The sequence below is a fragment of the Rana temporaria genome, chromosome 2 (genome assembly GCF_905171775.1).
Source record: "Rana temporaria chromosome 2, aRanTem1.1, whole genome shotgun sequence".
NCBI classification, from domain to species: Eukaryota; Metazoa; Chordata; class Amphibia; order Anura; family Ranidae; genus Rana; species Rana temporaria.
In genome coordinates, this window is record NC_053490.1 from 442,909,046 (window position 1) to 442,935,058 (window position 26,013).

The 26,013-nt window shown below is 44.0% G+C and overlaps 1 protein-coding gene across 2 annotated transcripts in view; it reads left to right on the forward strand.

Moving 5' to 3' along the window:
• Positions 1-26,013, forward strand: part of NLK (nemo like kinase) — a 249,330-nt gene that overhangs the window by 214,231 nt on the left and 9,086 nt on the right. For both annotated transcript variants that reach the window (XR_005747103.1, XM_040338431.1), the window contains exons 8-9: positions 14,858-14,944; positions 23,611-23,809. Coding sequence is in view for 1 of the 2 variants with exons in the window: in XM_040338431.1 (XP_040194365.1) it covers positions 14,858-14,944; positions 23,611-23,809 (286 nt within the window). In the remaining variant the exon portion in view is untranslated. The remainder of the gene's footprint in view (positions 1-14,857; positions 14,945-23,610; positions 23,810-26,013) is intronic.

Sequence of the window (26,013 nt, forward strand, 5' to 3'; positions counted from 1 at the left end):
CAATTCTATATCTAATGCCTTGTACACACGATCGGTTTTCCCAGGGGGAAAACTGAGAACCTGCTCGGTAGCTTTTTCCCCCTACACACGACCGGGTTTCCCGACAGGAAAACTACCATGAGAGCTTTGGTCCGGAAACCCGGCCGTGTGTATGCTCCACCGCAGATTTTCCCCATAGGGAAACTGCCGACTTAAAACCCGCCGCCCTCAAAAAAAATTCTGACATCACATGGAGTCGAGCCATCCTACCGACAGAATGCCAGTGTTTTTTTTTTTCTCAGCACATACCTCGTTATCACGATTTTCACCCCCCGGCAATCCCGCAGGACTGGGCGTTCCCAAGCACTGCCTGTGATTGACAGGCTTCCGAACGGTGCATACTGCGTGTCACAGGTTGCCGAAAAACCCGAACGTCGGTGCGGCTCTATACGGCGCCTGCGCACCGACGTTCGGGTTCTGTCGGCAACCTGTGACGCGCAGTATGCGCCGTTCGGAAGCCTGTTAATCACAGGCAGTTCTTGGGAACGCCCAGTCCCGCGGAATTGCCGGGGGGTGAAAATCGTGATAACGAGGTATGTGCTGAGAAAAAAAAAACACTGGCATTCTGTCGGTAGGATGGCTCGACTCCATGTGATGTAAGAAATTTTTTTGAGGGTGAACCTCCACTTTAATGACAATAAATGCCTTTTGATAAAAAAAATTAAAATACCTGTTAATTCTGCTTAATTCGGCTCCAGCCCTCCACTGGTCCTCCTCCAGACCCCTTCTTTCTGCTTTCAAGCAATGCATCCAGCTTCTTCCCAGAAGCAGCATAAGGAAAGGGGGTGCACTGTGATTTAGGGGAGAGTGGGGGGTCTCAACTTCTGATATTAGGATGGCTCTTGACATCTAATGTAAGAGGAGGGGATGCGCTGGACATCTAATCTTACAGATACAACCGGCCCTTTTGAGAACAATCATAATGATGATGCGGCCCACAATGAAATTGAGTTTGACACCCCTGCTCTATAGGAACATATAGCAGTACTGTACTGACAGAGGATAAACATATTTTGCCGATGGTAACTAAAAGTAAAACAAAGGAAAAAAAGTTTTGGTTGGTGTCCCACATTTTCAAACCATTAATTTTATACTCGTAATATTCTATCAAGATCTGACTGCTTACTGCCCTGGGCAATCTAGCAATTTTCAGATTGGTTACCCTAATGTGTACCATGGGGTCTGTACCCGCAACCAATTGTTTGGAGCTGGCCTGTAATATTTTCTTCAAGCTCTGAATACTTCACACCAAATATTTTATTCTGTGGACACTCTAATGCCGTGTACACACGATCGGTTTATCCAATGAAAACAGACCAATGGACTTTTTCCATCGGATGTGGGCCCCATCGGTCTTTTCCATCGGTGTAAAAAAATAGAACATGTTTTAAATTTTTTCCGATGGATAAAAAAACGATAGGAAATTACGATCGTCTGTGTGGAACTCCATCGGAGAAAAATCCACGCATGCTCGGAAGCATCGAACTTCATTTTTTTCGGCTTGTCGTAGTGTTGTACGTCACCGCGTTTTTGCACGGTCGGAATTTAGTCTGATAGTGTGTAGTCAAGACTGATGAAAGGCAGCTTCATCAGATATCTGATGAAAAAATCTCACTGCACTCAAAGCGCAGCGCAGTGATGTGAACCCGGCCTAAGAGCCCCTTTACACTTGTGCGACTTGTCATGCAACTTTGAACATCAACGTTGCATGACAAGTCATACCCCATGTTTTTTCTAATAATTAATATATGTGCACTACTTTGGTCCAACTTTCGTGTAACTTGAGAGCCATAAACTCCAATGTTAACCCTTAAAAGTTGCATGAAGGTCATACCTGAATGTTTTATATGCAACAGTGGGTCTAACTTTGCAGAGAAGCAAGTAGTGACATCCAAGTTGCACCCATTCAAAGTTGCATCAATGTTGCCTTCCAAATCGGGCAAATGAAGTGAGGCCCCGTACACACGACAGAGGAACTCGACGTGCTTGGCACGTCGAGTTCCTCGTCGAGTTTTGGGATGAAGCCGCCGAGGAGCTCGGCGGGCCGGCTTCTCCCATAGAAGAACGAGGACAACGAGAAAATAGAGAACATGTTCTCTATTTTCTCGTCGAGTTCCTCGGCGGCTCCATCGAGCCAAAACTGTACAGACGACAGAGATTCTCGGCAGAATCCGGGTTTTGACCGAGTTTCTCGGTGAATTCTGCCGAGAATCTCTGTCGTGTGTACGAGGCCTGAGAGAACTGCTGCTCTGTATATCATAAGCTGTCTGTGTGCATTTTATATTGCCAGCCATAGTTTTTTTTTTTTTAGAAGTATAATCTATTTCTGACATCTTTGTCCCAATGTAAAAGAGGCTAGATATAAAGGTTTGGGTTCCACAAAGTCTTTATTGGTTCAGGCAGGAAATTGACATTTAAAAACAATGGCCCAGATTCACAAAAAAAAACGCCTATCTTTAGGCGGGCGTAGCGTATCTCAGATACACTACGCCGCCGTAACTTTGAGCGGCAGGTCCCGTATTCTGAAACATTTTCCGCTCTAAGTTGCGGCGGCGTAGTGTATCTGATATGGCGTAAGCCCGCGTAATTCAAACTAGGCTAGTGTGGGCGTGTTTTATGTTAATGTATCGTGACCCGAAATTAAATTGCGCCCGCTCAATGCCTAGTCGACGTGAACGTAACTTACGTCCAACCCCATTCATGGACGACTTACGTAAACGACGTAAAACGTGAAAAATTCGACGCTGTTCCGACGTCCATACCTAACATTAGTACGCCTCATCTACGCCTCATAGAGCAGGGGTAACTATACGCCGAAAAAAGCCTTACGCAAACGACGTAAAAAAATGCGCCGGCCGCACGTACGTTTGAGAATCAGCGTTTCTAGCTCATTACCATATTCGACGCGTGAAACGACGAAAGCGCTACCTAGCGGCCAGCGTAAATATGCAACCTAGATACGACGGCGTAAGAGACTTGCACCGGTCGGATCTAATACAAATCTATGCGTAACTGATTCTAAGAATCAGGCGCATAGATACGACGCCTCACACTCAGAGTTACGACGGCGTATCTGGAGATATACGCCGGCGTAACTCGTACGAGAATCTGGGCTAATCTGTTTTTTTAAAGTTGTTGATCACTAATCATATTTTAGATTAATAAACTTTTAAAGCAGAGAGGCAATGCATAGATGTTTAAAGGGGCCCTAAGTAGTAGTTTTTTTATAACGTTGTCTTTTAGCTGACCTAGTTGTGCCTCTCCGTGGAATGCATCATGCTGTCACTTTCACTTATCCTGATCTGGTTCCATTAATGCTCAGACAGGACAGATAATGCAGGACATCAATTTGGCGCCTTGCCCAAATGACAATATTCCCCGCTCTGTAACCAGAAGCCTTGTCATAAGCCAAACACGGGTTATTCTGCAAACAAAAACATGGTTAGAGGGGGGGAAAAATAATCCATTTCCCAGCAGGCAAAGCAAGTCTGAGTATTACTAACCCTTAAGCCACAGTTCCCATCTGTCAGTCCTGTGGAGCTGCGAGGTAGTACACAGACCTTCAGTAGAGGAATAGGTTCAGAGAAGCCATCAGAGACAGGCAGCCTGATGTCCAGGAGAGCAATGCCTACAATTTAATCAGCGAGCACAAGAAAGTAGAAATTCAATAAACCAGTTACTTTCACTGGGACGCAAAACGGTCTGTTACTTTAGCCGATTACTGCAGCCAGCGAAAAGAAACAAGTCTATTATACTTTCAAATTGAACGGGTGTATATTATAGCTGTGCGGAGCTATTACAAGAACATAAAACCTGGATAATGGGAAAAAGAGAATTATGGTACTCTGCAACTGGGTTCTTAAAGCTGTTCTACATGGAATAATAAATACATATCATTTGGTTGATTGAGTCGGCTAAATACATTCTTTACAGTAAAAATGTGCTTTTAGCATATAAGCGATATCTTTGAGTTTTCCTTAAGACCCACGGGTTCACTGAATGTGCTGTAGCCCAGAGCAACTGACTGGCAACAATCCTTAATTGTTTATACTGCTGAAAGGAGTGAAGATTTATTTTCACCGTAATTATGTAAAGCTCTTAGGGACTGATTGATTAGTTGCAGTTATATTATATCATATTCATATTTAAAGATAGACATTTTACTCACACACTTAATGAAAAGTATATTTTGCATCTTCCTGCTGCCCTCCTGTGCCTTCTTTTAATCCATCCCTTGCAAACCATCTGCAAAAGAATGTAGTCTACATAAGGTAACCCCTTCTCATGCCCTGTACACATGATCTGATTTTCCGTCAAAAAAAGTTGGATGTGAGCTTTTGATCGGATATTCCGACCGTGTGTATGCTCCATCCAACATTTTCTGATAGAATTTCCGCCAGCAAAAGATTGAGAGCAGGTTCTCTATTTTTACGACGGAAAAAGTTCTGTATGCAAGAAGAGCCGCCGAACTGCCTATTGAACTTCATTAATCTCGGCTCGTCGTACGTTTTGTACGTCATGCATTCTTGACGGTCGGAATTTCAGACAAGATTTGTGTGACCGTGTGTATGCAACACAAGTTTGAGCCAACATTCCGTCAGAAAAAATCCAAGTTTTTCTTGTCGGAATTTCCGAGCGTGTGTACGGGGCATCAGAGTTTAGGATAATGCCTTTAGCCTAATAAAAAACGATCTCTGCTAAATAGGGAATAAAATAAACCTGCGACAAACCTGGGCACTTCAGATTGAGTATGTAATTAAAAAAAAAATCATAATTGGAGGTAAATCGCATTGCAGAAAGATCAATATTTACACATTTGGCAACTGAATATACTGCTCACCAGCCACTTTATTAGGTATACCTTGCTAGTACTGGGTGGATCTGCCCTAATTCTTCGTGGCATAGATTCATCAAGGTGTTGGAAACATTCCTCATTCCTCAGAGGTTTTTGACATGTAATGCCGTGTACACACGATCGTTTTTTCCGATGAAAAAAGTCAGATGGGCTTTTTTCATTGGAAAAACCGATCGTGTGTGGGCCCCATCGGACTTTTTTCCATCGGTGTAAAAAAATAGAACATGTTTTAAATTTTTCCGATGGAAAAAAAAACGATAGGAAATTCCAATCGTCTGTGTGAAATTCCTTCGGAAAAAAATCCATGCATGCTCAGAATCAAGTCGACGCATGCTCGGAAGCATTGAACTTCATATTTCTCGGTTCGTCGTAGTGTTTTACGTCACCGCGTTTTGGACAGTCGGAATTTAGTCTGATAGGGTGTAGGCAGGACTGATGAATGTCAGCTTCATCGGAATTCCAACAGTAAATTCCATCAGATTTTATTTAATCGGAAATCCGATCGTGTGTACACGGCATTAGTGTCACGCAGTTGCTGCAGATTTGTTGGCTGCACATCCATGATGTGCATCTCCTGTTCACCACATCTCAAAGTTGCTCTATTGGATTGAGATCTGGTGACTGTGGAGGCCATTTGAGTACAGTGAACTAATTTCATTGTCATGTTCATAAACCAGATAGAGATGATTTGAGCTTAGTGAAATTGTGAATTATCCTGCTGGGAGTAGCCATCAGAAGATAGGTAACAAAAAGATAGGATGAAAAGAGGTAGGGGGGATTAGAAGAAAGAATTGGGGAGATTGGGGAAAAGAGAGGAAGTCAGCCGACTTGGGCTTAAAGGGATTACTATGAGCAACACTGTAATGATCAATATGTGAAGGCAAGGATACGTTTAAGTAAATTTATTTGTATCAAAAATATATAAAAATAGGCATTAGATAATACAAGTTACATGAAAGATAAAGCGGTGGCCAAAAAATAAATAAATGTGGCTACCTTGAAAAGATATACAATTAGACACAAGAAATTGTGGACAGGACATGGACAAACATTTAACAATGAACGTGATCCGGACACGTTGTGTTCAGACCAATCATGTGTTGACACTCATAAAGAAAATTAATAAAATTTAATGCAGTAATCTAATGATAGAATGAAGGGGGACGGTATAGTACCCACTCTGCATAAATCAATAGGGTGTCAATGTGTAATGATGGGGCTGAACACTGGCTTGATGGAGGACAGGAGGTGGGAGGGGTGGGTAAGTAGGGATGGGTGAACATGGACCATGCATAAATTGTTGGTCGACTTTAGCGCTTGATGGTTGTTAATCCCCAAGGAGTTCAATATTCAGAAGTTTTGAAATAATTGAAAAAAGTTAAATTATGATGGTTAGTACAAAATAGAACAGCTTGATATTGATCACTTGTCAATATGACATTTGGGAGAGCACTAGTAACTTGCTTAGTATTGGTTAGTATGTATGAGTATGCCAGTCGTTAGTACTAGGAGATGGATATTTACTAGGCAATAGTAATCAAGTGCGCCATCGGGAGGTAACAGGAGCAGTCATGCACAGGGAAATGTCCAGCCAGCATTGGTTCTATGGACCGAACACCAGTCTCAGAATGGCAGCTGGTAGGAGTAATGTGAAATAACAGACCATCCCAAGAGTGGGAGGCTAATACATTACCAATCCGCTGCGTGTAGAGTTTGAAGGGCAGGTCCGTCCATATGATGCAGCTTTTGTATAGGCTGCTGAGATGCTAGGCTTGTTGCTGGCTAGTTGGTTATGATTTGCGATTGTCACGTGAGTATCACACCATGCTTAGTCCTGTGGGGTACGTTCGTCCCTTAATTCGCTGGGTATTGCGGGTGGCACAGTCCGCTTGATGTTACCTCTGTGCTGTGTAACGGCTCCCGGTCTCAGGCACCGCCTATAAGTCGGCCGGTACGATCCATCCGTAGCGGATGCCCGCAGGCTTCCGTCCTCCGTCCAACAGAGCAAGCTTCCGGGGTCACGTGATCACGTTGCTAGGTGACGTCAACGCGTTTCGCCATGCGCATTGGCGTAGCTTCGTCTTGGACGTATTGGGCGTGGGCAGCGGTGCTTTGATTTATGCAAACGGCTGTCAACGCCCATCACCAATCAGGAAAAGGAAGTACTACTGTCCTGTTGCAGCCATAATAGGCAGCTTGTGTTCTTCTTCAAAGCCGTTTATAGGGATTTCAGTAACTCGTTCTGGATAGTTGTAAGGTAGATCAGATAGATGGTTAGGTCTATTTCAAGAGGAGAAGGCTACAAATATGCCCAAGAATCAAGGAATAGTTCCTTATTAGTTTACCTGAAGGGAAAGACCGTCATCTATATGAAAAGATGCAGCTCCAGAGCAGTCCATTTGACTATGTTTCTCATCTTTGGATGATGGGAAGAAAAAAGAAAGACATGGGGAGGGGGGGGGCATACACCGGGATGGACAGGGAAGGATGAAAAAAGGGGGGGGGGGAATAATAAAAAATAATAATAATAAAATAATAGGAGGGGGGAACATCCAAGTAGTAGAGAGAAATATATATGGCTTATTGTGGTATTTGTTTTTCATTTTTCGAAAAAACCCAAATCAGCTAAATCTAAAAAAGTAGGAATGCTTGTAATTGGGTTGATATAAGAAATGGATGCAAAGATCAGGGATCAAAATAAAGTATTTACAGTGAATGGAGGAAGGGGAGAATAAGTTCAAAGAGGTATATTTCACAGTGGTTATAGTTGGGGTCCATTGTCAACAGTGGTATAAAGCCACTGTTGGGTGGAAATGGAGTTCGTTGGTCAGGGGTCTAGGAAGACCTGCAGGTTGAGTTCTGTATTTAGGCCCACGGGCACCAGGGATTTTAAATGGTATACCCACCATTTCTCTTTTTGTAATAAAATGCGATCATAGTCGCCACGACGGTTTGGAAGTTTAAGGGCATATATGCCTTTAACCGTCAGGCCATCCGAGCACCTATTGTGGCACTGCGCAAAATGCCTGGCGAGAGGTTTCTCAGGCTCTTTCACTTTTTCGTTTATTTCCCTTAAGTGTTCGCCCAAACGAACTCGCAAAGATCGTTTGGTTTTTCCCACATAGATTTTGGGACATGGGCATGTAATAAGGTAAATGACTCGAGTTGTCGAATAGTTTATTAGGCTCCTCATTTTATACGATCCTTTACCATGGGCATCAGTGAAACTTGATGTTCTGTCAACATAGGGGCAAACCTGGCATCGATTACAAGGAAACATACCAAGTGTCCTTGGATAGTTAGATAACCACGTGGTTTCAGGTTCTTTAGTAAATTCTGATCGTATTAACATGTCTCCGATACTTTTGGCCCTACGGGCGACTAATTTTGGAGATTCACCGACAAAGTCTGTCAGGACGGGAGCATTTCGCAAGATGCCCCAGTGTTTTTCGAGGACCTTGCGGACATTGTCCCATTGGGACCCGTATGTGGTAATAATTCTGATGGGCTCTACCGTCTCATGAGAGATTTTGTCGATGGTTCTCTTTTTTGTAAGGAGGTCCAGGCGATCACGTATTGCCGCCCTTTTTCGAGCTTTTTTAATTTGTCCGTGGGAGTATCCACGTTCACGGAAACGTGAATATAGCTCTTGGCTTTCACGTCTGTAGTCCTCTGAATTAGAGCAGTTCCTTTTGATACAGAGAAACTGGCCCACCGGGATCCCATTCTTAAGCCAATTGGGGTGATGACTGGTAGCATAAAGTAAATTATTCGCTGCAGTATCTTTACGATAAGTACATGTATGTAATTTTTTATTTTTTAGGGTTAGTTGTAGATCCAGGAAGGACAGTCTCTCAGTGTCATAGGTATATGTTAGGTGAATATTGCGTGTATTGGTGTTTAGTTCTAGCAAGAAAAGTTCCAAAAGTTCAACAGGTCCCTGCCAGATCATCAAGACGTTGTCGATGTACCGCCACCACGTGCGTACGTGGCGGCGGTACATCTCAGACGTATAGACCTCTTCCTCCTCCCAGTGGCCCAAATGGAGGCAGGCATAGGCGGGTGCCCAGGCTGCTCCCATTGATGTCCCTCTTATTTGATGGTAATAGGAGTTCAAAAATTGAAAATTATTGTTATGCAATGCAAAATGGAGTAATTCCACAATGAATTCATTTTGGGGTCTTGAGGCCGGGTATGCAGATTCAAGGAAGGTTTCAACCGCCTTAATGCCGACCTCATGTGGGATAGAGGTATACAGGGACTCTACATCAATTCCCACAAGCAGGATGTCATCTGAAGATAGGTGCACTGTAGCCATAAAGGGATGGACATGGTCAGCAACAATACTCTCCCGCCACTGTCTTCTTGTGCCATCTCCTCCTACCACCGTCTTCTTGTGCCGTCTTCTCCCACCACCATCTTCTTGTGCCGTCTTCTCCAGCTGCCGTTTTCTTGTGCTGATTTCTTCCTTGCTGCCGGTTCCTCCTTTGTGTTGTCGCCCGCTGTCTGGCATCTCTTATATAGCCATGGAGAGTGGCCATCAGATGACATCAACAGGAGAGCCCTCCCCTTGTGATGTCCCCTACTTTTCCTGACCTGCCAGGCTGCATGCTCAGATAAGGGTTTGGTATGGATTTTGGGGGGGGCCCACGCTATTTTAGATTTTTTTTACAGTCAGCAGGGAACCCCGCTGACAGCTGATGACTCATTGGTTGTTAAGGGCGTGGCGACTGGCCTCCCAGCCCCCTGCTTAGCAACCAGCTATAAACACTGTTAAAATAAAAAGCGCAAAACACCTGCTTGTTTGTACTATAAATGTACCTATATAGGCCTAAATCTGTGACCATGTGAAAATACAGTAACCCCCAGCTGCAATATATAATTCAGCTTTTATGATTTGACTGTAGTGAACTGAGTTGTGTTCCTGTGGATTGCCTCCTTTTTGGTGTTTGCCTTGGTGGACAAGTCCATATTTGTGACTATTTCTAATGATCTTCCTTTATCAAAAAATAATACATGTCAAAAACCTTCATAACAAGGGCTTTATGGCATATTTCTCAAATCTAATTCTATATTGAAATCCATTTAAGCAGTCTTCTCTAAATCCAAGCATTCACATAGACATACTACAGTCAGCAGCACAGAAGTGATGTCTTCTGAGACTAGCAGTTAGAGGCAGAAAAGCCTAAAGCTGTCCATAGATGGATTGAATTTGGTCAGTTCAGCAGGGACCAGCCAAACTTTCATACATGGCCATACCAGTTTGTGAGAAGTCGATCTAATGATCAACTATCAGTGTATTCTGACAGCGGAAAAGTTCCTGCTGTCAGAATACTATAACATAGCAGAGAAGACCTTGCTTGTGTAGATGGGGGAATCCAACTGGCTTATTGGGGGGGGGGGGGGAAACGTAGGGGTAGATTCACAGAGAAGATACGACGGCGTATCTCCAGATACGCCGTCGTATCTCCAGATACGCCGTCGTATCTCTTAGTGTGCGGGGTCGTATCTATGCGCCTGATTCATAGAATCAGTTACGCATAGATTTCCCTAAGATCCGACCGGCGTAAGTGTCTTACACCGTCGTATCTTAGGCTGCATATTTACGCTGGCCGCTAGGTGGTGCTTCCGAATATTTACGCGAGGAATATGCACATGAGCTAGATACGCCCATTTAGAAACGTACGTCAGGCCGGTGCATTTTTTTACGTAATTTACGTTAGGCTTTTTTCGGCGTATAGTTACTCCTGCTATATGAGGCATATCCTATGTTAAGTATCGTTCGCGTAAGTCGTTCGCGAATAGGGCTGGACGTAATTTACGTTCACGTCAAAAGCAATGACATTTGCGGCGTAATTTCGAGCATGCGCACTGGGATTTTTTCACGGCATGCGCCGTTCGTAAAAAAACGTCAAATACGCAGGGTCACAGTTAATATACATAAAACACGCCCACATCATCCACATTTGAATTAGGCGGGCTTACGCCGACACATATACGTTACGCCGCTGTAACTAAGGGCGCAAGTTGTTTCTGAATACAGAACTTGCGCCCTAAATTACGGCGGCGTAACGTATCTGAGATACATTACGCCGGGCGGATAGATACACCATTGTATCTGAATCCAGCCCTTAATCTATGTTGGCCTTAGGCTTATACCACAGATATACAGCTCTAAGGCTGTAGGCACAGCTGCCCGATCACTTCCACAACCACCTTTTACTCTTCACTTGATTAGCTGCAGAGGAGGCATTTAGTGTCTAACAGACCCCTGATATCTCATTAAAGAAAACCCATCACTCCATAAACGCTACCACATAGGGGACTCAGCAGTCTTCCGATAGCAAAGAAATTATATGTAAAAAAGTTTTATAAAAGTAGTCACAAAAATTTTATAAAAATACTTTTTTTAGTGTGCCGCTGCCCCGTGTTGTCGCTTACATGCACATACAAATGTAAATGTGTGTGTCAGGTGCTGCTGCATTTAAAAACATTTGTTGCAATACACCTATTAAAGTAGAGTACCAGCTAAAGCCTAACTAGTCTTAAAAATGGTCCTTCCCCCTCCAAACACCCTTAACTAACCAGTCATGTGATCACTGTGTCAGCCATCAGTGGCTGCAGGGGAATAGGGTGAGCACTCCAACAATGGCTGGGGTTCGCATGGTGCTGCCGTTGCTAGCAGTCTCTCCTCTCCCCCATCCGTCTCTGAGAACACAATGTCGTGTACCAAAAGTTTGTCGCTCCGTCACAGGCGTGCCCAATTTTAAAGCTTGACACGTGTATCTATCTACCTGACACAACCTCCTCTTTTTTTATATTTTACAAAAAAATGGGTAATATATTGTTTGTGTGCATTTTAGTGTACTTTTTACTGATTTGGCAAACACGTGCACTAATGTCTTGTGACCTAAAAAATTGTAATTATACCACCATTTTATTCTCCAGTGTTTCTGCTCAGAAAATGTTTGGGGGGGGGGGGGCGGTTGAACTCAATCTTCAGGCCTAAAATGTGTATTTTAACGTGTGAAATAAGTGCAAAAACTGTCTGCAAAAGGGTTCAAGCCCTTTCCGTTATTTTCTGCATTTTTAGTGAACACAGTTGACCAGAGTTTTATCTCTTACAGCCATTATTATTTTTTTGGGACATTTTATATTGCATTTTATATCACAATCCCCAGCCTGTCCTAAAGTTTAATTACTTTAATACATTCAAAGCTGCCTCTAGATGAAAAGGTCCCAGCAGTGTACTGATGGTGGTCATACGCAGTTCACAGGTTCATTCACGGCCTCAAGGTTGAGATTAATGTTTGCTAGTTATACATTCATAAAAATCCACTCTGCATACACTCATGCACATGGATCTACTCCAGCACTATGATCTCGTATCCTCTACCAGCATGATTAAACCTACAGTTTTGTCTGATCTCGCCGGCTGCTCCTAAGAGTTGTTTTTAAATATTGTCATGGTTTTAATATGTTTGAATGATATAGAGAGGCAATAACAGTGTGTTGATATAGACCTAAAAGTAACCCCTGTAACAACCCAGAGAGTAGTTATATATGGACAGCAGAAAGATTCAAAAAGAAAAAAACACTTTAGTTAATAAAAACATACTAATAGTGGCCATTTTCATTGCTGATTGCATTCTTGCTTAGAACATAAAATACAACACAACAATAATATATTTTAAAAGCAACTGAATTTTACTTGATGTAAACTTCTAATCTCCTGCACTCAGAATACAGGTATGCTGCATTTGCATGTGTTGTCAGGAGATCAGAAAAATTATCTCATCAGTCTTTTCGTGCTCCTTAACTGTCCAATCAGACTGGGAGTATGGAGGTGACTGGTGTTCCTAAATTACAGCAGTGAAAATTCAGGTTAAAGTGGAGGTTCACTCTCAAAAAAAATTCTGACATCACATGGAGTCGAGCCATCCTACCGACAGAATGCCGGTGTTTTTTTTTTTTTTCTCAGCACATACCTCGTTATCACGATTTTCACCCCCCAGCAATCCCGCGGGACTGGGCGTTCCCAAGCACTGCCTGTGATTGACAGGATTCCGAACGGCGCATACTGCGCGTCACTGGTTGCCGACAGAACCCGAACGTTGGTGCGCAGGCGCCGTATAGAGCCGCACCGACGTTCGGGTTTTTCGGCAACCTGTGACGCGCAGTATGCGCCGTTCGGAAGCCTGTCAATCACAGGCAGTGCTTGGGAACGCCCAGTCCCGCGGGATTGCCGGGGGGTGAAAATCGTGATAACGAGGTATGTGCTGAGAAAAAAAAAAACCCCGGCATTCTGTCAGTAGGATGGCTCGACTCCATGTGATGTCAGAATGTTTTTTGAGGGTGAACCTCCACTTTAAGTACAGTAAAACCTTGGTTTGCAAGCATAATTGGTTTCAGAAACATGCTTGTAATCCAAAGCACTTGTATATCAAAGAAAATGTCCCCATAATAAATAATGGAAACTCAAACGATTTGTTCCACAACCTTCAGTTTATAGTCCATATAAAAAGATTATAGCAATGTGATAGGTTGTGTAACCATAAAATGTCCATCCACAAATGAAAGCCTCCACAAGGAGATTAGAAGCAAAATCCAGAGTATAAAAGAGAAGAGAGGGGCCTCTAAGTGTAGCAATATGGTTACATCTAATGAAGGTACAACATTTAGCAACTCACATGGTTGATGATTAAAACAGACACAGGCATCCGGGGTAAAGCTGTCCACATAGACCGTCTTCCGCACCGCCGGCTCTTACCCCGGTCAGTCTGCAATTGTGACCGGGAAGACTACCCTGCAGTAGAGAGTTCTGAAAGCGAGGCTTGAACCACTCGTGGAAAGGATGACATTGATGGTGGTGAGGAGAACGGTCTATGTGGGTGGGCAGCTTTACCCCGGATGCCTACATACTTAGATGTGCCAGATTTAATCCTCAACCATGCGAGTTGCTCAATGTTGTACCTTCATTAGATGTAACCATATTGCTACATTTAGAGGCGCCTCTCTTCTCTTTTATACCGAGTTGTGGCTTGACGCTACTCTTATATCAAGACATTGCTTGTATATCAAGTCAAAATTTATTTAAAAATGTAGCTTGTTTTGCAAAACGCTCTCACGCCAAGTTACTCTCAAACCAAAGTTTGACTGTATGTTCTTTTTGTGATGTAATTTGTAATGAAATTATGCAATTTTTTTTAATCTGGTGTAATATCCTTGATGGTACAAAGGAAAAATCCTGCTACCCTTAATTCTATTGATTCGTTTATTTTTTTTGTGTGTTTTTTTGTTTTGTTTTGTTTTTAGAGAAGTAAATATTTGCATAGAAGTCTTTGCTTGTTTAACACAGTTCTGCAAACAATACTGTAGGAGCCTCTCCCCCATAGAGACCCTGCAGAGCATGCGTCTTCTAGTAGTTGTAGACATATATGAATGCAGAGGATATTTTCCCATCTCCAATATTCTGAGAATGCATGAAATACAAAGACTAGAGATTGACGCTTAGATGACAGTACACAGGGCAGGGCCCTTACATAGGTGAATTTGCCATAGAGACGAATCACTGCACTTACACCAGCTGATCCCACATGGAATTCACACACATTTTTATATCCTTGTAAACTGTGTTTGGCATTCTGCTTTTTGCATGCAGATTCTGGGTTCATGCAATCATACAGCATAGGATTTGCAGCAATATAAATATTACAGAAACTCAGTGTTTCTTTTCAAGGACAATTTAGGTTTAAAATATGATAAGATTCTCAGTGTGATACAAGCGCCTGCATGACACTAAATTGAGAAGACAGAAGTGCAGCGTTGGCTTAGTGCGTGCATCCATCACCCAGATTGGTAATTTCAGTCAGCTTGCTAAACAGGAGAGATTTGAGGCTATTCAGCACTTTTTGTGCATAACTCAGGAATGTAACCTCTCCTGTGTTTTTTTGTTTTCTACAGCCATCTCTTCCTGTCCTGTACACACTGTCCAGCCAGGCCACTCATGAAGCTGTTCATCTACTTTGCAGGATGTTAGTCTTTGATCCAGTAAGTAAAGTGTTTTTTTTTTTGTTCCGCCACCTTTCTTCTGCCAGATGTGTTGCTTAATGTATTCTTCAGAGGAAACATTTGTATTCATTGCTGTATGTGATATGAATTTACACAGAATTGTCAGTGTGCCGCCTTCAACACTCAGCTTTTGTGTAGAAGCATCTAAAGTGGCACTCGTAAATCCTCTTCCTATAGCTTAAGGCAGGGGTGCCCAACCTTTTGAAGTGCGAGGGCCACTTAAGTGACTTAGTAACTGGTCGCGGGCCACAATCTGTGGAGCGGGCGGATGGCAGGTCCATGTCCGCTCAATATATGCAGAGCAGACACGGACACAGCTGGATCAGATTGGAGGTAGGACACAAGTCGGTTTACATCTGCCACTCCTTAGAGGTGAATAGAGGGTCCAATTGGGTTGGGCTGCTTTCACACTGATGCGCTGTGGTTTACCCGTAGCACAGCGCGTGCAACGCAGTGTACCTTTGGCTTTTCTGCACTTTGCAATAGACTTCTATTATATTCTGCAGGTTTGGTGCACTTTCAGAAAGCTCACCAAACTTGCAGGTAATAACAGATGTGTAAGGCTCGGTGCAGGTAACCCGCAGGTGCGCTGCTCTGCATCTGCAGATTAGTTTGAAAGCAGCTCACTACTAACCATTGCAGAACAGATATGCCCATATATACACTGTGATTTTAGTAATAAACTGACCTTTAATAACAGTGTTTTATTCCCAGAGCAGGAGGTCGCGGGCCACATCAGAGGGCTCTGCGGGCCACATGTGGCCCCTGGGCCACTGGTTGGGCACCCCTGGCTTAAGGAGTTCATAGTTGGGCAACTAACTACCAGCCTGCCATCTGTCAAGGAGCTTGTGTGACCTGTTCTTTCTGTGACTGAAGATGGGCACAGTACCCTGACATGCATGACTTGTTAGGAGCTATGGACGTAGTGGGGGAAAAAAATCTTTCATAAACATGCACAGCCATTTTATCCAAACATGCAGGTTTATGCTTGGAACAGACAACCCCAGTGCTAGCTTTATCTATGGGACAACGTAGCATTTTTTTTTATTTATTTTTTTTAGCCTGAAACCAGTTGTGCAGAGATCCAGGTGTCAGCTGAGATGTGTACGGTACGCATACGTATTTAGTTGCTCCTGAAACCATACACTGTAAGGCAGACCAGGTGACAATCTCTTGATCTGTTGGAAGCCTAATGCCGCGTACACACGATCAGGCTTTTTTTTGCCCAGCCAAATCACATCGAAATTCCTACGGAATTCCATTGGAGAAAAATAGAACATGTTCTATATCTAAACTCCGATGGGGCTACACACAATCGGAATATCCGATGGAAAAAATCCGTCTGACTTTTTCCATTGGAAAATCTGATCGTGTGTACGGGGCATTAGACTGCCTATTATTATCTCTAACTCACGAGTCTGAGATTGAACATCACCTTCAGTAATCATGCCATTTCTGCTCTCATTAAATTGAGTTTGTCCAAGGGCATACCTGCTAAAAAAAGAAAAAAAAGGGGGGGGAAGTAAACGTCAAATATCTTGTTCACCTACCACACGCAGTGGTCTTCTTGCTGACTCTTATGTCATGTATTAAAGCGGTATTAATCCCCAAAGCTGCAGCTACCCATTTTTAGATGTGGTGATTGCATTAATTTTCTTTTTTTTTAGGCGTTCTTGAATTTATTTTCAGCTAGTGATTAAGCCAGCCAGCAGAGCCCATACATGAGTCAGTTTTTTGCTGGTCGAACAAGAAAAACACATATTGTGAATAGGGGAATCTTCCCTGCTGAGCTATGTGTCCTGAGAGAGGGGAAGCGTCCCCGTCACCATAAAAAAGGTTATCAGTTCTGCCGGCTATAGTCTGATCGAGTGGGAAAAATCCAACAGTGCGGTTGTACAGAAGTCAATTGATAGATCGATTTCTGTACAACCACAGTGCACAGACATGGATTGAAATTTGGCCAGTCCCTGCTGAACCAGCTGAATATTAATCCATGTGTAGCCAACCTTAGTCTGTTGTTTTTCAAAAGAACAAGCTCTCCTGCAAATGTATCAGTTAAAGACAAACCATTTACCACTGACTAGGGTGCTTATAGTGATCAGCTTTTATTTTTACAAAACCTTTATCTCAAAAGGAGAAAATTGCTGCTGTAACTGCAGTATGTGCTGGAGTTTGGCTTCAATTTGTTAGTGTATCTAAATCTACCACTACATCTAGGGCAGGCCATACATGCAATCTCCTTTCCTTTAGCCACCGACAGTGAGTGGGTGAAAAAAAAACAAAGCTGACTGTCTGGGTGTACTGAAGTTGATTGATGGATCAACGTCGGTACTACCAGCTTGCCCCCATAGACTCATTAAAATTCAGCCGGAACTTGTCAAATTTTAATTGGTCCGTCTGGCCAGTTTTACATTCCCCCTCCCACCAGATTAACCATGCTGCTGTCTACTGTGCCCCCTGTGCTCCTTCATCCTGAGTGGAGGCACTCTAATACAGGAGGTGTGTTTACTAAGCAGTTCACCAGGTGAAAACCGAAGGAAAAAAGCCTAAAGAAAATTAATGCAGTCACCAGATCTAAGTATTGGTAATCTGCAATATAGAACATTTTTGTTTTTTTGGGTTTAAGATAAGAGTCGGGAGAAGGAACGCCACTGTGCTGCTTGCTGGAGCGTAATCTACTGCATTTATCTCCCTGCTTCTACTTCATTCTGTGTGTTTGTGCTTCTTACACCTCTAAGGCCCCGTACACACGACCAAACATGTATGCTGAAACTGGTCCGCGGGCCAGTTTCAGCATACATGTTCGGTCGTGTGTAGGCGCGAGCGGGCCGAATTCCAGCAAACATTTGCCCGCCGGGCCTTTTCCCAGCAGACAAATATTCCTGGACGTGTTTTAAAACCGTCCGCTGGAATCCTGCCCGCTCGGACATGTACGGTCGTCAGTACAGACCTACCGTACATGTCCGAGCGCCCGCCGTCCCTCGCATGCGTCGAATGACTTTGACGCATGCGTGGAAGCCTTTAAATGGCAGGCCCGCCCACGTCGCCCCGTCATCGCCGTGTCATCATCGCGGCGACGACGCGGACACGCCCCGCGTAATGTTTACGTGCGGACTTCTGTACGATGGTTAGTACAACCATCGTACAGAAGCCCTCTGGCAGGCATGTACGGTGAAAACGGTCCGACGGACCGGTTTCACCGTATATGTTTGCTCGTTAGTACCCGGCCTTAGGCTGCATTCACATCTGAGCGTATCGTTTTGCAGCGTTTTTTACCGCGATTTTCCGCGACAAAACGCAGCATTTTTTACCGCGATTTGCCGCAACAAAACGCTGCATTTTTTACCGCGATTTTTTACAGGTCTAGGGTCACCAATGTAAAACGCCCAATTTAGAGCGACAAAAAACGGTCCAGAACTTGTTTGGGCTTCAGGCGTTCGGCGTCAGGCGTTTTGTAGTGGAGATGTGAACCATCTCCATAGAGAATAATGCATTTTTTCCCCTCTGGCGTTTTGGGGCGTCGCGCTTCAGGCGACAAAACGCTCAGGTGTGAATGCAGCCTAATGCTGCTGCTCGACTTTTCCCCCAGAAAGTCATTAGGTCACCAGTCAATTGGGGGTAGGAAGGGTTGGGGGACTTCTGACAAAAGGCCCTACCTCTACCAAGATGGCATTCCCCACACAGAAAACCATATGTTAAGACAGTTTTGTGGAAAGGTCAGCTGCAGGGAGACCACAGGCAATAATAGTGAACAACTCCTTTACCCAATGTTTGCCTATTATGGGCTCCGCTTCCACATTTCAGGTCTTCTTTAGGACCAGTGAAGAGTCCTTCGAGTTATACCATAGGGAGATATTCCAACTTGTTTCCCATCGTTTAATCTTCTCTCTACAGAAACAGATCAGAAGTATTACGCATGTAACGCGTCACTATCCAGAAAGTGTGCTGGAGGTTCCTGGCACTTGTAGAAGTCATGCAAGGCTATGGCTAAAGACAGCAGGCAATCTGTCCCCCATGGCCCCGCCCTCAGGCTCTAATTTATTCATATTTACTATGTATACAGGTTTCAAATATTATGAATTGCAAATGATATTGTTACTGGAGTACATTTAATACACAATTGTTTTCATTAAATATATTATGATCAGCCTTGTTCTTGGGAAGTGATTGTTGTAGAGGACTTCTAACACAATTTACACATTCCATTCCAAAATAATCATATCATTATCAATAAAGGGGAGTGCCGGTAAGGGCCCACTTACACCTGCCCGCTCCGGTGTGTTGTCAGTGCACATTACCCTAAAGAGGAACTGCAGTCTGCTCACATAATTTGTAATAAAAACATCTTTGCCATTCTGAAGCTTCCCTCCAACCACTTTGCATGTGTCTGTAAACAATGCAATTGCTGGTGTACACTAAAGCATAAGAATGTCATGGAATCCAGCGATGTCGAGACCCCAGCTGATGTTTCCTTTGACTTTTGGGGTGCTGCCACTGCCATTTGTGGTAAGGGAAGCTGGCAGTGAAGCCTTTCGACTTCACAGCCGGTTCCCTACTGCGCATGCGCAAAGTGTGCTGCACTTTTTGAATGGCGTGGAAAGGAGGAGGGGGCCAAACAAAAACATGTAACCGCTCCCCTCCAAACGGTGCCAAATGTGGCATCAGAGGGGTGAGGAGGCAGATGAGCGGAGCTTCCATTCTTGGATGGAACTCCACTTTAAGTGGTAAGAGTAGGGAAGGGAGTCACCGCTCCAGGTGGATCTTTAGCAGACAATTGGAGGAACCTCCCAGGAGTCCAAGGTGCTGGCAATGCACTAGGCAAACATGGAAATCGATGGACAGCCGCACTCCGGATAAACTTGAGGAAGTTGTCTTTATTGATAAAAGTAAGACATGTACATCCAAAGATACAGTCACATAAGGGGACAGCCGACGCGTTTCGCACACAATTAGTGCTTAGTCATGGCTTAGCCATGACTAAGCACTAATTGTGTGCGAAACGCGTCAGCTGTCCCCTTATGTGACTGTATCTTTGGATGTACATGTCTTACTTTTATCAATAAAGACAACTTCCTCAAGTTTATCCGGAGTGCGGCTGTCCATCGATTTCCATGTTAAGTGGTAAGAGTGTTTTAGCGCTTGAGCTTTTTTTTTTTTTTATTTCAGTGGCCAGAATAAATGAATATTCTGGTCAATTAAGTAAATGCCCAAGCACTTGGCACCCCTAAACACCTTCAATATGAAATGAAGACTTTGCCCATAGTGACTGCTAAGATTTCACTTTCTAAGGAATATCAGAAAAAAGCAGATTGATAGCTACAATGCTGTGAAAAAATATTTGCTCCCTTCCTGATATTTGTCAAATATAACACAAAGATAGCCCGAGTAAATCCAAAATTCAGTTTTTAAATGATTAAATTAAAGGAAAAAAGCTGCCAGGCCCTGTGTGATAAAGGAATTTGACCCCTAAACCCCCTGCTACATAACCCAAGTGCGCTTGAGATCAGGAATTGATGGCCGGACTTTCTCCTTCAGGTTTTTCTGGTAGAGCTCAGACTTCATGGTTCCATTAATTATGGCAAGTCGTCCAGGTCCTGAAGTTTTTTCCATTTGTGGATAATGGCTCTCCCTGTGGTTCACTGGAGTCCCAAAGCCTTATTTTCTGCCGAATTTCCGGCAGAAAAAGTCAGATGGGAGCTTTTCATCAGATATTCCGTTTGTGTGTGTATGCCCCATCAGACTTTTTGTGCCAGAATTTCCGACGGACTTAGATAGGGAGCAGGTTCTCTATTTTTCCATCAGAAATTCCAACAGAGTTTTTCCCGTTGGAAAGTCCGGCAGTGTGTATGCGGCTTTAGAAATGGCTTCGTAACCCTTTTCAGACTGAGGTCAATTACTTTGTTCTTGAATTTCTTTGGATAGCGGCATGATGTGTTGCTTTTTGGGGTCTTTTAGCTGCTTCACTTTGTCAGACAGCTTCTATCTTGGGTATGACAGCTCTGGTTCACATTGGTCAAATCACGTTACAAATTGCATCCTATTGCCGGCAACCGCACTGTTCAAATTGGTGCGACGCCAACTTTGCAGTGCCGCATCAATTTGAAGAAGTAGTTCCTGCACTATATTTGGTGATTTTGGGTGCGACTTGCATAGACCACTGTGCATGAAGCCGCACAGATGTCTTTCAAGTCGCATTGAAATGCGGCTTTGAAATTGTGCGATTTCAGATAAAGTCGCTTACTTGGCTTTCCAAAAAATGTGGTTAATCTCAGTTCGTTCATGATTAAACAAGGGGAATGGCAATTACTTTTTTCACAAAGGCCAGACAGGTTTAGGTTTAGATTTTCCCCTTAATAAATGAAATCCTCATTTTAAACGCATATAGGGGCAGATCCACAAAGAGAGTACGGCGGCGTATCTACTGATACGCCGGCGTACTTTCAAATTTCCCGCGTCGTATCTTTGTTTTGAATCCTTAAAACAAGATACAACGGCATCTGGGTTCGATCCGACAGGCGTACGTCTTCGTACGCCTTCGAATCTAAGATGCAATTCTTCGGCGTCCGCTGGGTGGCGTTCCCGTCGTTTTCCGCATCGAGTATGCAAATTAGCTATTTCCGACGATCCACGAACGTACGAGCGGCCGTCGCATTCTTTTACGTCGTCTCTAGTCGGCTTTTTTTAGCGTATAGTTAAAGCTGCTGTTTGGTGGCGTACTCAATGTTAAGTATGGCCGTCGTTCCCGCGTATAATTGAAAAAAAAAAAATTTGTTTGCGTAAGTCGTCCGTGAATCGGGCTGGACGTAATTTACGTCCACGTCAAAACAATGACGTCATTTAGCGCAATGCACGGCGGAAAATTTAGGGGCGGCGCAGTTCATTCGGCGCGGGGACCCGCTTCATTTAAATGAAACACGCCCCCCTACTCGCCGATTTGAATTAGGCACCGTTACGCCGCGAGAGATACACTACGCCGCCGCAACTTACGGCGCAAATTCTTTCAGGATTCAAACCAACATAAGTTACGGCGGCGTAGCGTATCTCAGATACGCTGCGCCGGGGCAGATCTTTGTGGATCTGCCCCTTTGTGTTTACTGGTTCTTTTTGTGTAATAAAAATGTGTTTGATGATCTGAATCCTTTAAAAGAGAGGTATGAGGTTGGAAAAATAAAAACATGTATACTCCCCTAGGTGGATTGCCGCATAGAACCGATGTTTCATTTGTCCTCTGAGCAGAGAGCGGTGATTGTCAGTCACCAGGTCTCTGCTCTGCCAGTCCAGCGCCAACTTAGAGAGCCAGGCTGTGCAGGGGCAGGAGTCAGCTGCCAATCTAGGAATCTGGGTGGATCCTGACATTAAAGTCGGGATCGATCCAGAGCCTGGACTGGTTGAGTGCAGAACTAACTTGGGTTAAAATAGCTTTGGCCCTCCTTCTCCAAGTGTGACAAATATGCAAAAAAATTAAATCAGGAAGGGGGCAAATACTTTTTCACAGCATTGTATGGGTAGGTTCTTCACTTCTGTGGAGGACTTTGTTTTCCTACAGTTTTTATAACTACGCCCATGTATTGAATCTTGCTCTGTAGAAGCCTAGCCTATCTCCCATAGAAAATAATGGAACAGGTGGATTGAAGACAAAGAGCCATAACATGTTAGTGTGCCTGTTGAAAGGGGATGAAAGCTTGCTGCTTCTCTTGTTGCCTCCGACTCCAGCCTGTTCATTGGCCAATGAATTTGCATCATCTCATTGCGGTTTTATTGTCATCTGAACAGACAGCTGAACAGGGAAATTGTGTTGTCATTTTCCTGACTGCATCACAGTGGAGGGGTTTAAACCACAGGACTGGTTAGGCAAAAACTACAAAGCGTTTGACAAGTTAAATAGTTCATATTTATATATCTCAACTGAGAATTGAGCTTTTTGCCTGGAGTTATGTTTTAAGTCTATATCAGGGATATGCAATTAGCGGACCTCCAGCTGTTGCAAAACTACAAGTCCCATCATGCCTCTGTCTCTGGGAGTCATGCTTATGGCTGTCAGAGTCTTGCTATGCCTCATGGGACTTGTAGTTCTGCAACAGCTGGAGGTCCGCTAATTACATATCCCTGGTCTATATGAAGGTAGAACACTGGGGCTGAATTCTTCCGTGCATGAAGTTTATTATGCAGAATTCAACATGAACCTGTTTGGAGCTAGTGCCATATAAACCTATACATCACTGAGTGTAGAATGTCTAATAGATTACTGGTACTTCAACCAGAGAATATGTAACTGTTACCTATAGCAAATCTATTTCTTTCACTTTGTAAGCTGCCCTATAATAACCTATGTCTGCCATCAACTTTTCTGTTCAGCATTTTTTTATTAAACGCCCTGCACATGAATTCTCCTATTTGCAGGTTGTTGCAGTGAGGCTGCTATGAACAAGTGAATTTGTTCCCTTTCTGAAATCTCTAGATGCTGTGGTGTCTCGGGCACTATACTCCTTTTCTATTAAAAACCATGTCAGGTTGATTCACTGTTAATACATATGTGTATTTGGCTCCCCCTTGTGGAGAAGCAGCAATATTTCACGGAGAGCTACAGATGTGTTAAATTTGTTGATCTATGTAAAACCCATTTTTTTTTTTTTTTTATGTTGCAGTCTAAAAGGATATCTTCTAAAGATGCCTTGGCTCACCCATACCTGGATGAAGGTCGTCTACGATATCACACCTGTATGTGCAAATGTTGTTTCTCCACATCTACGGGCAGAGTGTACACTAGTGACTTTGAACCAATTACGAATCCAAAATTTGATGACACTTTTGAGAAGAACCTTAGCTCTGTACGGCAGGTGAAAGGTGAGTTCTATTGTTTTTTTTTAGCTGATTATAGTGGAAGTTAAGGCAGTTTTATATGCTGTTTTCAGAACACTTTGCCACAGCCACTTGTCTTTGTGGGTCACATTATGAAAATCTCCACCATCAGACTGATTTCTCTGTGGGCAATGGTCCCTCGGCCAATCAATTCAGATTATTTATGTATGTGGGTTCTTATAGTAATTTGTAATATATTATATAATATTTATTTCATATATGCATTGTTTTTTATTTACGTTTAACGTGCTGATTATAATGGCAGTCATTAAATAAAGAGGCACAGGGTTATATGATCAGAATAAGTAAACGATACATGCTTCAGTGTATCCTAAGTACCATTGAAGAATCCTTACTCAAATTCATGGGTTTAGTTCTGCTGGTTGTAGGGCAGGAATGTGAACTGTTTCCCCAGTTACATTCAAGGCATACCATGAATGCGAACTAGGGGTGCACGGATCAAAAAACTCACGGATCGGATCGATCCTCGGATAAGAGTCACGGATCGGATCATTTTTCGGATTAGCAAAAAAGATAAAAGACAAATCTTGTTACACCCACCGGAGTTTTAGATTTCACAGTTATTTTCAACACAAAATAGAGCTTATATGCTTAAATACAGTGGCCCGGATTCAGATAGAATGCTCTATCTATCTGCGGGCGTAACGTATCTTAGATACGTTACGCCGCTGTAACTTTGGGCGCAAGTTCCGTATGCAGAAAGAACTTGCACCCTTAGTTACGGCGGCGTAACGTATGTGTGGCGGCGTAAGCCAGCCTAATTCAAATGGGGATGTTGTGGGCGTGTTTTATATAAATTGAAGATGACCCCGCGTTTTTGACGTTTTTTTTGAACGGCGCATGCGCCGTCCGTGAAATATCCCAGTGTGCATTGCTCCAAAGTACGCCGCAAGGACGTATTGGATTCAACGTGAACGTAAATGACGTCCAGCCCTATTCGCGAACGACTTACGCAAACGACGTAAAATTTTCAAAACTCGGCGCGGGAACGACGTCCATACTTAACATTAGCTACGCCTGATATAGCAGGGGTAACTATACGCCGAAAAAAGCCTAAAACGACGTAAAAAAAATACGCCGACGGGACGCACGTTTCTGAATCGGCGTAAATACCTAATTTGCATATTCCTTGCGTAACTATACGGAAGCGCCACATAGCGGCCAGCGTAAATATGCAGCCTAAGATACGACGGTGTAAGACACTTACGCCGGTCGGATCTTAGGCCCCGTACACACGAGGGGATCTCCGCTGGAAACGGTCCGCCGAACCGTTTCCAGCGGAGATTCCTCCTCCGGATTTCCTCCGCGCGGAATTCATCCGCGGTGACGTGTCGCGCCGTCGCCGCGATGATGACGTGGCGACGTGCGCGACGCTGGAATGTAAGTACTTCCACGCATGCGTCGAATCATTACGGCGCATGCGAGGGAGGGGAGCGGACGGATTGATCCGGTGAGTCTGTACAGACCACCGGATCAATCTGCTGGACCCGATTCAAGCGGATACATTTCTTAGCATGCTAAGAAATTTATATCCGCTTGAAATCGATCCGGCCGAGAAATCTCCGCGGATAAATATCCGCTAGGCCGTACAGACGACCGGATTTATCCGCTGGAACTGATCCGTGGATCAATTCCAGCGGATAGATCCGGTGGTGTGTACGAGGCCTTAGGGAAATCTATGCGTAACTGATTCTCTGAATCAGGCGCATAGATACGACCGGCCGGACTCAGAGATACGACGGCGTATCAGGAGATACGCCGTCGTATCTCCTATCTGAATCCGGGCCAGTATATGTAAATCTGACGGACTGTTTACATGTTAAATTTTAAAGAGGAGTTCCACCCAAATTTGGAACTTCCTCTTAACCCACTCCTCTCCCCCTTACATGCCACATTTGGCATGTAATTTTTTTGGGGGGGGAGTGGGGGCTTCAGCACGAGTGGGACTTCCTGTCCCACTTCCTCCTTCCTGTAGGCGACTAAGCTTAATCGCCTTCAGGAAGTGGCTGCTGTAGGCGATCGCCTAGGACACGTCACAGGTCCTAGGCGATCTCCTGGCCAATTACACGGCGCTGGGCCGCGTCGCTCGCGCATGCGCAGTGCCGCGCCGCTCGCGCTCGCGCATGCGCAGTGGGTGCCCGGCCGTGAAGCCGAAAGCTGTCACGGCC